This window comes from Macrotis lagotis, chromosome 1 (genome assembly GCF_037893015.1).
Source record: "Macrotis lagotis isolate mMagLag1 chromosome 1, bilby.v1.9.chrom.fasta, whole genome shotgun sequence".
NCBI classification, from domain to species: Eukaryota; Metazoa; Chordata; class Mammalia; order Peramelemorphia; family Peramelidae; genus Macrotis; species Macrotis lagotis.
Window position 1 is genome coordinate 457,962,479 of NC_133658.1, and position 14,854 is coordinate 457,977,332.

The 14,854-nt window shown below is 39.4% G+C and overlaps 1 protein-coding gene across 1 annotated transcript in view; it reads left to right on the forward strand.

Moving 5' to 3' along the window:
* The first annotated feature begins 1,354 nt into the window (after positions 1-1,354).
* PPP2CA (protein phosphatase 2 catalytic subunit alpha) overlaps positions 1,355-14,854 on the forward strand; it is a 32,994-nt gene continuing 19,494 nt past the window's right edge. The window contains exon 1 of the mRNA XM_074213560.1: positions 1,355-1,664. Within this exon, the coding sequence (XP_074069661.1) occupies positions 1,563-1,664 (102 nt within the window). The 5' untranslated portion in view covers positions 1,355-1,562. The remainder of the gene's footprint in view (positions 1,665-14,854) is intronic.

Consider the following 14,854-nt stretch of genomic DNA (forward strand, 5'->3'; position numbering starts at 1 on the left):
CAAGGTTTATATTAAAATGGTCTTTTTTTGTTTAAAAAGTGTATTGTTATTTTTATTATTTTTATTATACTTTATTAACAAAAATGTTAAATTTGGGGCTATTGACAAGTTTTTGTTGGATGATGCAGCCCAAAAGAGCTAAAAGGTTGGACATCCATGTTGTAATTCCTCGGATTTTGCTTTCTACTCAGAGAGCGACTTTATAATGCTTATTATCATTAACTAGAATTATATTTCCAGGAACCCAAATTATTTTAGGCTCGTACCAATTTTTTTTTTGTGGCAAGTTCTATTTATCACCTTTCACAGGGTCAGTGTAATGTCTCCATTGGCAATAGAAGTCCAGTTTGTTCCTTTTCACAAAGACAACAATGCTTCCTTGTACGCTCTGCAGTTTATAACCTACTCATGGGTAATCATTCATGTTTTTGAAGATGAATGGTCCGGAGGTTGGGAGGAATGACTCAAGCAAATTAGTCACGGCAGTTAAGTCAGGAGGCTTGGGCTCTAACGAGCTCTGTCACTCTTCCTGGTGGCGTGGGCCTACTTCGTCCTCTGGGGGAAGCGGGGGCTGAGTCTCTCCCAGCCCGGGCACCTTGCGGACCGGCCCTAGGGAGGGGAGCGCGGATCTGCGCGACCTCGCCAAAGTTCGTTCTTTCCTTTCTCTGTGCTCGCGGAAGCAACGGTGAGGTCGCCATCGGCGCGGCAGGTGCAAGGAAAGGGCAGCATTCCTGTGCACGCCGGCCTCGCATTCCCAGGAGGCGCAACCGGTCTTTCCCGCCCACGAGTGACCTAATTACAGGTTTCCTCTTTTCTAGGGGAGGACTCCCCAAGAAGACGGCCTACCCCTCCTCCACTGGCCGCAAAACTCAAAGGCGGAAGGCTGCCGCGTGGGCCTGGGGAGGACGGGGTCGAGCCCATCTACGCAACCTTTCCCGGGGCACATCTAAGCCCCGCAGTTACAAAGCTGGCTGCCAGTTCCCCGAGCCAGGGCGCACGGCCGGTGCCATTCGCTGCCGGCTCCCCGCTCCAGGGAAGGCGCCATTTACGGCGCCTGCGCCCTCCTCCCATCTAGGAACACCAGGCTCTACCTTCCCTGGAGCGCCGGCGGCCGCGGCGCCTGCGCAGTGCGGCCCTCCCGCCCCTCGCAGACCCCGCCCCGAAGCGAAGGTGCCTCTTCCTCCGGACCGGCCTCCACGCGCCCACACCCTGGCCCCGGCTCCCTCCGCGCTCAAACTGCGGCTGCGCCAACCCTCGTCCACATTCCTGCCAGTTCCTTTCTCCTCCGCCTCCCCACGTCGGGGAGCTGACGTCAGGACGCCGGGTGGCCGCCATTACAGAGAAGCCGAGCTCCGGAGATAGAGGGAGAGGAGGAGTCGCTGCCGCCGGCGCCCAGGCCCCGCCGAGAGTCCGCGGTCACACAGCCGGTCCCGAAAAGCCGGCCCGGCCGCCACCCACAGGCCCCGCGGGAGGCGGTGGCAGTCGTGTGCGTGCGTGCTTGCGGCTGGAGCGGCGGGCAGGCGCCGGGAGGGCCCCGAGGCGGCGGCGGCGGCGGCGGCATCATGGACGAGAAGGTGTTCACCAAGGAGCTGGACCAGTGGATCGAGCAGCTCAACGAGTGCAAGCAGCTCTCCGAGTCCCAAGTGAAGAGTCTCTGTGAGAAGGTGAGGCGGCTCGGTAGGCCGGGCTGAGTCAGCGGGGCCCCGGGGCTCCGCGCGGGGATCCGGGGCTGGGGGAGGGCCCTCCGGCGCCTGGTCCTCCCGCTCGGAGCGGCCCTCTCCGCCCGGCCCGCGGGGACGCCCCCCGTGGGGAGGGCTCGGGAAGGCGGGGAGCCTCCCCTCCCCAGTCCGCCTCCTCTTGGCCGGGGCCGAGGCAACATGGCGGATGGGCCCGATCGGCCCGACCCTGGTTCTCCGGCCCTGAAGGAAGGGGGCCCGCCCCGGGCAAGCCTTTCCTTTGAGGCCGGGCCTCGGTCCCGGCTTCCCGGGACGACTCGGCGCCCCCTGGCTCCGGCGCTGGGATTGGCCGCCGCCGCCGCCTAAAATGGCGCCGCTCGGCTGGGCCTCGGGAAGCTCGGAGAGTGGCCGGCCCCGGCCCCGGCCCCGGCCAGGCAGAGGGGAAGGGGTGCGGGCCGGGGGCAGTCAGTCCTGCCGGCCAGGGAACGGCGGGGCTTGGCTTGGCCTGGCGAACCCTGGAAGACTGGGGGTGCGGAGAGGGGAGGACGCTGGGGGGCGGGGGTGTGGGCGGAAGGATGATTTAAGGGGATTCATCTTGTTGGAGGGAGGAGAGATTGCGAGAAATCCCCGAAGATGAAATTCTAGAGGCAGGGTCTCCCGCTCGATAGGAAACGAAGGTCGTGGGGTTTATGAAAATTGGATAGAAAAGTCAGTTGTCAAAAGGTACAACCCACCCAAACGAAATTAAAGTGTACTCTGTGAACAACTTTTAACTACGAATTTTTCTAGGCTTTTGGAATCTTAGTCCTGAACATTTCGATCTCTATTAGGTTGATCTTTGTCATAGTTAAAAGAAGGGTCGTGGTGAAAGTATCAAAATTTTGGTGGTCATTTCTTGCCATTGAAAGAAATAAAAAAAAATTGGGGAATCATGTTAAATGTCTTTAAAGTAACCATAATGTAGAGAAGTGCTATGAAAAGTTTGTTGAATTTATTTCTTTGACATTATACTTTAAGATGTAAAATATCGAGCTACTGTGAGGATCATTCAGAATTTTTATTTTTTCATCAAACAACTCTTTACCCCACTTGTGCAAATTGTGATCGACTTTGACGAACGATGAACAATAATTTTTGACTAGCTGAGGGAAGTAAACTTAATGTGTGATTCTTGTTGAAAATATGTTCGCGATTGCGCTTAATGTTTTTTTAAGATGGCTCTACAATTTGCACTTTCTACGACATTGTTGAATGATATTGTTAATAAAATTTACATCCAGGAGCATAATCTTAGCATATATATATATAGTTTTAAGGTTTGGTTGGATTTCTCTTTTCACTGACTATTCACCAAATACAGTCCTCTTTGCAGGGAATGAAAGATACATTCTAAAGCTGCTCATTAGAGAGGCAAATAAAGGAATACTTGTCCGTTCACCCTTAGAAAGCTTTGGATTAATGTCGAATATGAAATTTACATTTAAACAAAAACTGTTTGAATATCTATTGCACAAATCTCTGTTTTCTTAGAGATGTGGAAGGGCTCTTTGTATTCCTGAGATTGGCAGTTTAAGAGACTGTACTGTGAGCTGTCACCCAAGGTGACAGTTTTGAAAGATTTCCATGAAACCTGAGTAGTCTCCTTCAATAGATGTGGTAGCTAGCTGCTAATTTATGGAATTGAATTTGAATCTGTATTGGAAGTCCTATTTGTCTTGGAAATTGTACTGTTTCTCTATCCCCTAATTCAATAGCACTAGGATAATTCCTAATTGAAAGTAGGCATTACAATATAGGTTGTATACTTGCTGAGGTAGCTTGTCCATTCACCTTAGTATAGGAAAAACCTCTCTATAATCTTTTGATTTAAAAATGTTATAAATACTGCTCAGGCATGGTTCAGTTCCAGCTCTTTAAACTTTAAGAGCTGTAAATTTGTAGGTTCCTTTTCAATACTTTGGCTGATGATTAAAAAGTCATTTAAATGTCAGAATAAAAATTATTTTGAGCTCTGTTCCCATATTCTCCAAGTTCTAGTTTGTGCACAGCACCCTCTCCCCCATCCATTTCAATTTTTAACTAATATTTCCCTCATTTTTTCATAGTTCTCTGATTTGGACCTCTCTGTATTTATTAAATTCTCTTTTCTTATCTGCATTTGTGTATGGACTTGCAGCTATATTTATGCATGGGTTATATATGTATTTTGAAATGTCAGTGTTGATGTATAGTATATTCCTGTATATGCTGCTTCCCCACCTTTTAAATTAAAAGTTTTTGTGCCTTGTACTATGTATGTTTTTTGTTGTTGATTCTCAATTGCCTTTTTTCAAGAACATTTTATATGAGCCTATAGTCCTTTAAAAAAAGGATTTTATTTAAAAAGCATTTTGCTATTTCTAGTCTTTTATGGCTTAATAACTATTAAGTCATTTGAACAAAAAATTATTGGCTTTTGCTAAATACTTAAGTATTCTACATATCTGTGAGTAGTCCACAGAACTGTGCTAATGGTTGGGGAAGGAGGAATAAAGGTTAAGGTTCTTGACTCAAGAAAATTCCCATTTAATTTTGAAGTTGTTCAGTAAATTGTCCTGAATTGAATTCTTTTGTAGTGGAGGAACTCTACTGATCACTTGATGACTAATTTAAAAAAAAAAGTCAATGGGGTTAAGTGGCTTGCCCAAGGCCACACAGCTGGGTAATTATTAATTGTCTGAGGCTGGACTTGAACTCAGGTACTCCTGTCTCCAGGGTCAGTGCTATATATCCGCTGTGCCACCTAACTGAGCAATGACTAATTTGAAAGCTTTTAATCCCTTTTAAACAGTTTGCCATCTGTTCATAAAAGACTATTGTTTGTGAGGTGAATATTATCTTTTGTCATTTTTCTGACCACGTTATCAATCTACATTTTAGCGGTCTTTACTGTGGTGTTTTTGGTTTTTTCCTAAAATCTCAGTAAACTTTTATAAATTTTTAAATTTACTTTTGATCATTTTGAAGACAGTTTTGGTAGGTCTGAAGAGACAGTATCATCAATATAAAACTACATTCCTCCTGAGCACTCATATCTGGTAAAATAATGGTTTTCCTAAATCTCTCAAGTTCCATTCTTGCATCTCCAACTGCCTGCTGAATGGATATCTCCATCTACAGGTCCCATAGATAAAAACTTTGGATTGTCTTTGATTCCACCCTTCCCATATCCAATCATTTACCAAGTACAGTTGATTTTGCTTCCACGTTTATCCTCTGCCCTATTTGAGGCCATCATCATCTCATCTGAATTAGGGTGACTCCAGTCTTCTCTTATATCTAACTTGTGCACAGCAGTTAAAATATTCCTAAAACACATATTTGGCTATTATCCCTTATGCTTTAAAAGAGGTGTGGCCAACCTGCAGGGGCCCCTGGCCCATTCTAGAGATCCGATGCATTTGTTTTTGTGGTCAGTGGTGCTGTAGGTACTTTGTATTCAATATGATGGATATTAAATTCTATATGTGGCCCTTGAGAAGTTTTGGTTGGGCCCTGCTTCCCCTGAAGAAAATTGGCCTACTTGCTTTTATTCACAAGACATTCCATCTCCAGGCTCAGAGACTTTGTGCAAGCTATTCCACCATTCTGGCAATAGACTGTTTTAGGGGTTTTTAATGATTCGTATATCCAGTGACCAGTACTGTACCTGGAAACATTGGTACTTAATAAATGTATGCTTTGTTATTAGTAATAATAATAATAATAATAATAACAGCAATTACGCTTTGAACTTGAGACTTTCCCAAGGTATTTGCAAAAATCTTTCTGAATGTTTTCTTTGAAAAAAATTTACACTTTTAGAAGGAAAAATGGATTGTAAAAATTTGGAGTAGTTGTCAACATATGCTCCTTAACTGAGTTGCAATAAAGAGAAGCTGATGCAGGAGTCTGTTTCAAAATACTATGTATTAGGGGTGGATAGAGCACCCTTCCTGGAGTCAGGAGTACTTGAGTTCAAATTCAGCTTCAGACACTTATACCTAGCTGGGTGGCCTTGGGCAAGCTACTTAACCCCATTGCCTTGCAAAAACCTAAAAAAAATACTATGTATTAAAATGTTTGTTAAATGACAGCAGGAATTTGTAATGGGTCTTTGGTACAAAAATAATAAAACTGTCAAAAGTAGCATACTATGAACAATCATTAAAAAGAGTTCCCTGTCCAGAAAGGAAAAAAATAAATCCCTTAATTGAACATTGGATATTATCTTTTCAAAGAAACTCTTTCTATTGTGCTTTTCTGAGGTTTACAACTTTTCTCAACTCTGAGGTAGTTAATTCAAATCTTATTAACTGAGGAAAACAGTTACTTGTTCAAGGACACAAAGCTATTAATTGCCTTTGCTAGAATTGAGAGGAGTTAGAGTAAGTTTCACTTTAAAAATTTAATAATATTTTGATTTTTTTCCCCAATCACATGTAAAAATGATTTTAAATGTTTATTTTTTAAAAAATTGAGTTCCAAATTCTAACCCTCCTTCCATCCTCCCAATTTGATATAGATTATGCATGTGCAATCATGCAAAACGTAGTTCCATATTAATCATATGGATTAAAACACAGAGACCAAAAAAAACTCACATGTGAGGGAAAAAGTGGAAAAGAGCAGACAGTGATCTGCCTTTAGACTATCAGTTTTTTTGGAGCTGGATAGCATTTTTCATCATAAGTTCTTCATAATTGCTTTGGACCTGACTAAACTTTGCATCAGCTCATATAAGCCTTTTCAGGTTTTTCTGAAAGCATTTCTTACAAGCACAATGTGTTACATTACAATTAGGCCGCAATTTGTTCCCTATTCTCCAATAAATGGGTATCCCCTAAATTTCTAATTCTTTGCCATTACAGAAAGTTGCTGTAGGCAATTTTTGTATAGATAACACTTTTCCCTTTTTTTAAATCTCTGCTAGATCATAGGGTATGCACAACTTTATATTTCTTGAGCACAGTTCCAAATTGCTCTCCAAAATTGTTGGGCTAGTTTACAATTTCACCAATAGTGCATCAAAATCCCTAATTTTCCCAGATCCCCTCCAACATTTGTCAATATTAGCCAATCCTGGTACCTCACAATTGTTTTAATATACATAAGACTTTAGATAGCTTTGATTTATTCATTTGAAAACTGCCTGTTTATATCCTTTGAACATTTATCAAATGGGGAATGGCTTGTATTCTTATAAATTTGACTCAGTTTTCTTTATATTTGAGAAATGAGGTCCTGTATGTAAAAAAAAAATTTCCCATCTGTTCCAGAATTTCAACTTTGTCCTCCTAACTCAAGATTGATTGTTCTTTTTTCACTCAGGTTCTAACTTCTCATCACCTTTCAACATTTCTACAGGTTCCACCTGTCTGTACTATGAATCAAATGTCCCTTGATATGGACATGGACCAAAGTGATAGAGCTGGTTTAGATTCTTTGTGCCCTTGAAAGAGAATAGAGTCCAAGGATGGGTGCTGATGTTTTTGTGCAGTTGTGTTTAACTATTCGTAACCCCATTTGGGGTTTTTTTGGCAGAAATAATTGGAATGGGTTTGCCATTTCCTTCAACTCATTTTATGGTTGAAGAACTGAGGCAAATAGGATTGACTTGGTCAAGGTTAAGCTGCTAGTAGGAGTCTAAGACCAAATTTGGACTCTGGAAGTTGAAGATGAGTCTATCTAACTCCAGATCCAGGACTCTTATCTACTATTCTACTTTTAGCCCATTCTACTTTGACTGCCGTTTACTGAGATGAAAAGGAAGATAGTTTTTGTAACACAAGCAAAAGTCACTGGTTTGACTCTTGTCATGTGGATCCAGAACTTTATATTTTGATAATAATAATTAGCATTGTCTCCATTTCTACTTAACTATGATTGTGATTATAGGAAGGATCTTGCTATTTCAGTTACCTGCATTTGCAGGTTGAGAGAGTAAAAAATCTTACTTTCCTACTCAGTCTCCTAGTATAGTATGGTCTGGTAAAGGGAGTTTGCTCCATTAGCAGAGGCTGGAAGATGACTGCTAGTGGTCTTTGTATGGTTTTTGAGGCAGTTGAGCTATAAGGACAATAATGATGGGCATGCTGGGGAGAGGTATGGTACCTTTTAGAGCATTCAAGGGATTAGGAGATATTCCAAAGAAGAGCTTTTTACTACTGTGCTTCTGCTATTTTTATTTCCTTCATTATTGTTTTTTTCCTCTGTTTCTCATTTTTCTTTTGAACATCTCCATTTTGAAAATCCTTAGTTTTTTCTTAGGACAATGTTGGACCGAAATCTTGATGGAGGATGGACTATGAGCAGCCCCTCTTATTTGTGCCTTCTGCAACAACAGTTGTGGCTGACAAAATTAGTTTGACCCTCTATATTCACTAGAAAGCAAGAGAATACTTTGCAAACTGACCATTGTAGATTTTGTTTTCCTGTGATGAATCTCTTGAATTACTTAAGGTGATTGATGATTATGATGATGTTTGTCCTTCTCGAAGAAGATCATGACTTCAGGAAAGTGATACCATGACATGAACAGTGAGAGGGTGCTGTGCCATAAGCCTTCTTTCTCCTGAGCAATATAAGTCTAGTGGTTAAATAAGGAACTAAGACTACTGGACATAGCAAGGCAGTCAGGGTTAAGTGACTTGCCTAAATTCATACTCCTAGTATGTATGTCAAGTGTCTGAGACCAGATTTGAGCTCAGATTCTCCTGACTTTAGGGCTAATGCTCTGGCCACTGCACCATCTAGCTTCTCTAACTTAAGGTATATATTTGACATAAACATTTTCCCTTTAGGTAATTGAGAAGGAAAAAGAACAAATACTCAAAAGCTTCTATGGAAGAGCTCGGTGGATTTGCTGTTTCGGTGCCAAGACTCTTGGAATAAGATGGACGAAATGAAACAAGTTCTGGATTGAGGCATTTCTACTTAAATCGAAAGGATTGTTCTGAACACCATAACTTACTTGGAGAGAGAGAATCTTGGCTGATAGATTCTTTAGTCATTAATCTCTTAATTTTTTGAGAATGCTATTCCTCAAATTTATTCCCTGTTTTATCTGTGGGTTAAAAGGAGTTCATCTTTTTTTTTTTGCAAAACCATCAAGATTAATCTCCATTGTATCCATTGTTGTGGTTATGGTGATTTTGAGTTGGATTCTCCCAAATTAAGATTTTTTTAAAAAGCACCTTTAGGGTACTTGGAAAATGAGCTTCTCTGAACATGGTTCCCTTTCATCAAGCATTAATGTTTTTAACCATTAATTTTAGAAAGATAATTATTTTTTGGGGGGGGGGAGGTATGTCAAGAAATTGACCCTGCTGTATGTAGTGATACCTTGATATAGAAGACTGTAGAAACTGTTTTAGAAGCACAAGAGTCCATGAACTTGGTTGGGGTTTTTTTAATGACATTTAAACTAAAAATAATTGGTTTCCTTTGGAATTTTATTTTATGCATTTAAAATATTCTGAGAAAACTGCAAAAAAAGAGTCCATGTCACAAAAAAGGTGTTAAAAACATTTTAAAAAGATGATCCATGGTGGGACTGCAAGTGACTTTATGATGATGTCGTTTAAGCTGGTTACTATTGCTTTACTCTGCCCAATATTTACATCTCCCTATGAAAAATAAGGATGTGCTTAAGATAGAACAGAATTTCAGAATAGAAGAGATATTAGATCTATTTTATGAATGGGGAAACAGGCTTAGAGAGTAAAATGATTCCCTTCTGGTTCTGGTGGAAAGAAGTTTAAAACAGTGCTTTTGAATCTCCTAGTGCTGTTACATCAAGTACTATTGTCATATGTTCTCTACAAGTATAAGCCATTAGCAACTTTGTCCTTTTAAAAAGCTCTTTTGAGTTTTGTGGTAATTTAATAATTATAGAGAATACATTTAAAACTCAGGGAAATGACTTGTGGTAGGAATGTTGCCTGAAAATTGGTTTATACTTTATTCATATGTAAGTCAAAGTAGATGATGTTTTAATTATAAAATAGTGGTAGTTGATTAAACATTACAAAATCAAAGGGACACAACAAATCTGAGTTAAATTAGTGTTCTTCATTCCTTCAAACATAGTTAGGTTTAACTAAAGTCTTCTCTAACTTTTAAATTTTTTTTATATTTCTGTTATCAAAATTCTTATAACTTGTCTATATTATAGAAGTTCTTAATTTTTTGTGCAGCCTGATGAAGTCTATGGATCTGTTCTCAGAATATTTTTAATGTGTATACTATTTAGGATTATAAAGGAAACCAGCAGTTAGTAAAAATGAAAATAAAGTTGTAATTGGCTTACCATTCAAGTTTTCCTGAAATAATAGTTTGTGGGCTCCAGGTTAATTACTCTTCTCTGTAGTAGAACTAAATAGAAGATAATAAGGAAGATAAAGTTTTTAATTTGTCCTTTTACTCCTTTTTGGATAAAAATGACATTTGATTAACAATTGAAATACTACCTTATCAGTAATTATTACAAAGTAGGTGAGACTTTTACTTCAATTTTTTAAAAAATGATTTTAAAGCGTGATAGGATTAGCAAAAAAAAAAAGGAAGAAATCTTGTGGGGGGGGAGGAAGAAATCTCATATTTCCAGTTGAAATGAGCTAATTTAGGAAAAAAAGGCAGGTCTGTAAAAACAGACCACTTGAATTCTGGTCCTCAGATCTCTGAGGACATCTACCCCACCCCATTCCTGAAGAAAGAATACCTCTATAACATTTCAAATAGTTGGTTATATCTTTTTTTTTTTTTTTAAACCTTCAATAGGGGGCGGCTAGGTGGCGTAGTGGATAAAGTACCGGCCCTGGAGTCAGGAGTACCTGGGTTCAAATCCGGTCTCAGACACTTAATAATTACCTAGCTGTGTGGTCTTGGGCAAGCCACTTAACCCCATTGCCTAGCAAAAAAAAAAACTAACTAAATAAAAAAAACCTTCAATAGAGGGAATGAGGAAACAACTTACTTTTTTGATGATGCATTCCACATTTGGATAGCTCTAATTGTTGGAAGGGCTGTGCTAGTTGGTACAGTGGATAGAATACTTGGCCTGATGTCAGGAAGACCTTCTATTCCTGAGTTTATATCTGGCCTCAGTCACTGTTTAACCCTAGGCAAGTCACTAAATGAACTGGAGAAGGAAATAGCAAACCATTCCAATATCTTTGCCAAGAAAACCCCAAATGAGGTCACAGAGGAGTCAGATATGACTGAAACCTAACTACTGAATAAATTACTTTCCTTACATCAAGATGAAGTTGATGTTTGCCTCTCTTCATCTTCCACCCTTTACTCTTAGTTCTGTGGCAGAACCAATCTAATCTTTTTCTTTTTTCCCAAAAAATAGCTTTCAAAAGACAACTGTTTTAACTACTTTTCTTTTTCTTCCAAGACTTTGTCTTCATTTTCCTGATTGGCCCTCTTTTCTGTCTTTATCTAGAGCACCTTTCCCAATTGTATTCAGAAATGAAAGAGAACTGCAGGTGTGGTTTGACTAGAGTAGAATTCATTGGAAACCATTAAATCCTGTGTTTTGGATCCTTTGCTACCCTCTTAATATAGCCCACAACCATAGTAGTTTTTGGGTAAATGTTGCAGCATTGAAATAGCTTATTAGTCTAGCCTCCAAATTTATTTTCTGTGAGTTGTTGCCTAGTTGTGTGATTCTCATTTTTGTACTTGAGGTATTTAAAACTCAGTTATAGAATTCTTTATATTTTTCCTATTTAATGTCACTGTTTTAGCTTCAGTCCTTCTTTCTGATGTGTTGGCTAGCCTGTTGATCCTGACCTTGTCATCTGCTTGCAAATTTGACAAGCATACAATCTATATCTTTCTGTAAGATATTGATAAATATGCCTAATTGATCCTGAATATTCATCCAAGTTGACACCACACCAATTAATGATTGGTTTTCTTTGAGTTCTGTCATTAAACTTACCCCAAAGATTAAGATGTTAAATTTTTTTTGCACTGAGAAGTGAAATGTTGAACCATCAGTATCTCAGAGTTGTCCTCATCCTTCTTTTCATGTCTATACCACTTTACTTGGTAATCTCATTAGCTCCCATGGATTTAATCATCTGCTAATGATTCCCCAAACTACCTATCCTTCCCTAAATTCTCTGACCTCCAATCTTGCATCTTTATAGATATTTTGAACTAGATAGCCAGTAACCATTTAAAACTCAGCATATCCTAGAAGACTTATTTTAGTCCCTCAGCAGGCAGGACTCCCCACTTCTTTGCTTCCCTGTTCTTGTCAAGGTCCTCCCAGATCCTGACATACAACCTAAGAGTCATCCTCTACTCACTATCTCTCACCCCTCATATCCAATCTGTTCATTTTACCAACATCTCAAGGCTTCCTCCTTCTCTCCTGCCACTACTCTGCTACGAGCCCCCATCCTCTCATGCCTAGATTATTGCAGGAACCTACTGATGTGTCGCCCTGCCTCAAGTTTCCTCACCACAGTCCAACCTCCATTCAGCTTACCAGTGTACTTACCCTGTCTTTCTAGTCATCTTATACCTTACTTCCTTACGACACTGACTTTCTTGCTCTTCTGCATTTCTCTAACTCTGGGCTCTAGGCATTTTCCCTGGCTATCTCCCATGATTCGAGGGACCTCCTTCTCATTTCTACTTAGAAACTCACTGGTTTCCTGTAAGTACCAACTAAAATCCTATTTTCTAGAAGAAAATTTTGCCAATTCTTAGTCCCTTTCTTTTACTAGCTTGTGTGAACCCATTTATTTGCTTGTTGTCTCAACTATTAGATTAAGAGCTTCTTGAAGGTGGGGTTTTTTTTATCCTTTTTCTATGTATTTTAGCACTTATTAGCATATTGGCACAGCTGGTACATAGTAGAAGTTTAATAAATGTTTATTGACTATTCCTGAAAAAGAATTGACATAGTTATAAAAATTAGACCTCAAGGCATCTGGGAAAAAAATGGAAGAGTATACTAAACGATACTACTACTGCTACTACTAACTAGGAGCTCTGATTTATTAATGGTGATTGTGTGATTGTGACTATTAAGGTGTTGTAGGGAAGGAATACAGTTGAGGTTTTTTTTTTTCCAGCCTTATATGCACAGGGTTTGACTAGTCTTCTGTTTTCCCTTACTTGAAAGCATACCAGACTTATTACTTAATACCTATAATGATTTTGAAGAGTAGTAAATTTCATGTTAGTGTTCTGGTATAAAAATAGTTTGGTTATGTCTCTGTAGTTAAGCACAGATTAACTCATGAACTTTAACACATTTTCCTCAGCATTAGATACCCCTAGTGTTGTCTTCAGTGGTTGCCTTTACCACGCATGGACCTTTATGGAAAGGATGTAGTATTTTCTTTTGTGGAAAAAAGCACCTTTAAACTATATTGATAGGTGTTAGTTAATTTCTTGTTTCAGTCTAGTTCCTTAAAGTGTTTGTTAAAAGTTACAAAGTTATTTACATTGGCAAAGCACATTATTCAAGAGCTCTATTTCTGTTTTGCTTTTTAATTCCTGGCAGCTATCATCCATTTAAAGTTTAGATTTTTTTTTCCCCTCCTGTAATCTATTTTGGCACTAAGATTAATAATATATTTTAAAAACTATCCTATATATATTTATTTATAATATTTAAAATACTACAGTTTCTGTTGAATGGTTCAAGGGAGGGCAGTTTGTTTTTCAAAGATCATTAGGCTTATAAGTATAAACAAGACACATTGAAGGTTAAATCTCATGTATTTTTCTTTCTCTTAAGGACCCTTACTTCATTTTAAATAGCAAATCTTCAGATGATTATTTTAAGTAATTCCTTGCTAGGTAGAGTTTTTTAATTGGTAAGTATCCTCAAGGAAAGAAGAATTTTAAGATGAAAAGTAATAGCAAGACACAGCCATTTGCTAAAATATTTTAAATTTGAAAAAAATACTTTTTTATGGATATGTTGCATGGTGAGCAGGGCCTGTTGTCACATAGACTTATGGAATCCGTTGAATTGACTAGCCATTTTTCTGGCTTGTAGAAATGAATGCCTGATTTGATTTGTGATGTGGTGTGTTTTTTTTTTTTTTTTTTTTTTTTTTGCAAGGCAAATGGGGTTAAGTGGTTTGCCCAAGGCCACACAGCTAGGTAATTATTAAGTGTCTGAGGCTGTATTTGAACCCAGGTACTCCTGACTCCAGGGCCAGTGCTTTATCCACTACGCCACCTAGCCGCCCCTCAAAGAATGGTTTTCAACATTCATCCTTTTGGAAGCTTTTGGGTTCCACATTTTCCCAACATCCTCCCCTCCCTTCTCACCCCCCTTTACCATGGCAGCAAATGATCTCATACAGGTTATCCCTATTATTGTATTTAACATTTCCATATTAGTAATTTTGTGAACAAGCTGACCTTTTAATGGACCTTTAAACAATTTTTTCAAAAATATGCAAGTTCACATCGAAGTTATAAAGATACTGTTTTAGTTTGAAAATGCTATTCCGAATTTATTTTTTAAAAATTTGATTTTTCTCCAGCTCTGTGCCATGTGTCCCATCTTCTAAGACCTTTCAAAAACTGCTTCTTCTTAGCAGTTTTGTGTGTGTGTGTGTGTGTGTGTATCTCAGTTTTTTTTTTTTCAGTATCCTGAGATGAAGTTCTTCTGAGTCTATTGCTGTCTAAATAGTGCCTTACTAATCTCAGGTTTAAATTCAGTGGTAACTTGTTTTGTTCTGTCCTTTCTGTTGTAAAGATTGGAATATCTTCACATGTTGAAGAAAAGAAACAAAATTAAAGTTAAATAATTCTTCCTTTTCTTTAATATTCCTCTTCGGTTCATTCTGAACTTTAGTACTGAAGATATTCTTACAAGACTGATCTTCATGAGCCCTTTTGGCAAAGTCTATAGACCTTTTCTCAGAATGATTTTTAAATAATTGAAGGGAATGCCAAATTTTAATTAAAAGTTAGTGAAGATAATATTAGCTTCCCCCCACCCCCACCCTTAAATCCTTTTTGGGGGGGGGGGAGGCAAATGGGGTTAAGTGGCTTGCCCAAGGCCACACACCTAGGTAATTATTAAGTGTCTGAGACTGGATTTGAACCCAGGTACTCCAGACTCCAGGGCTGGTGTTTTATCCACTGTGCCACCTAGCCACCCCTTTTCT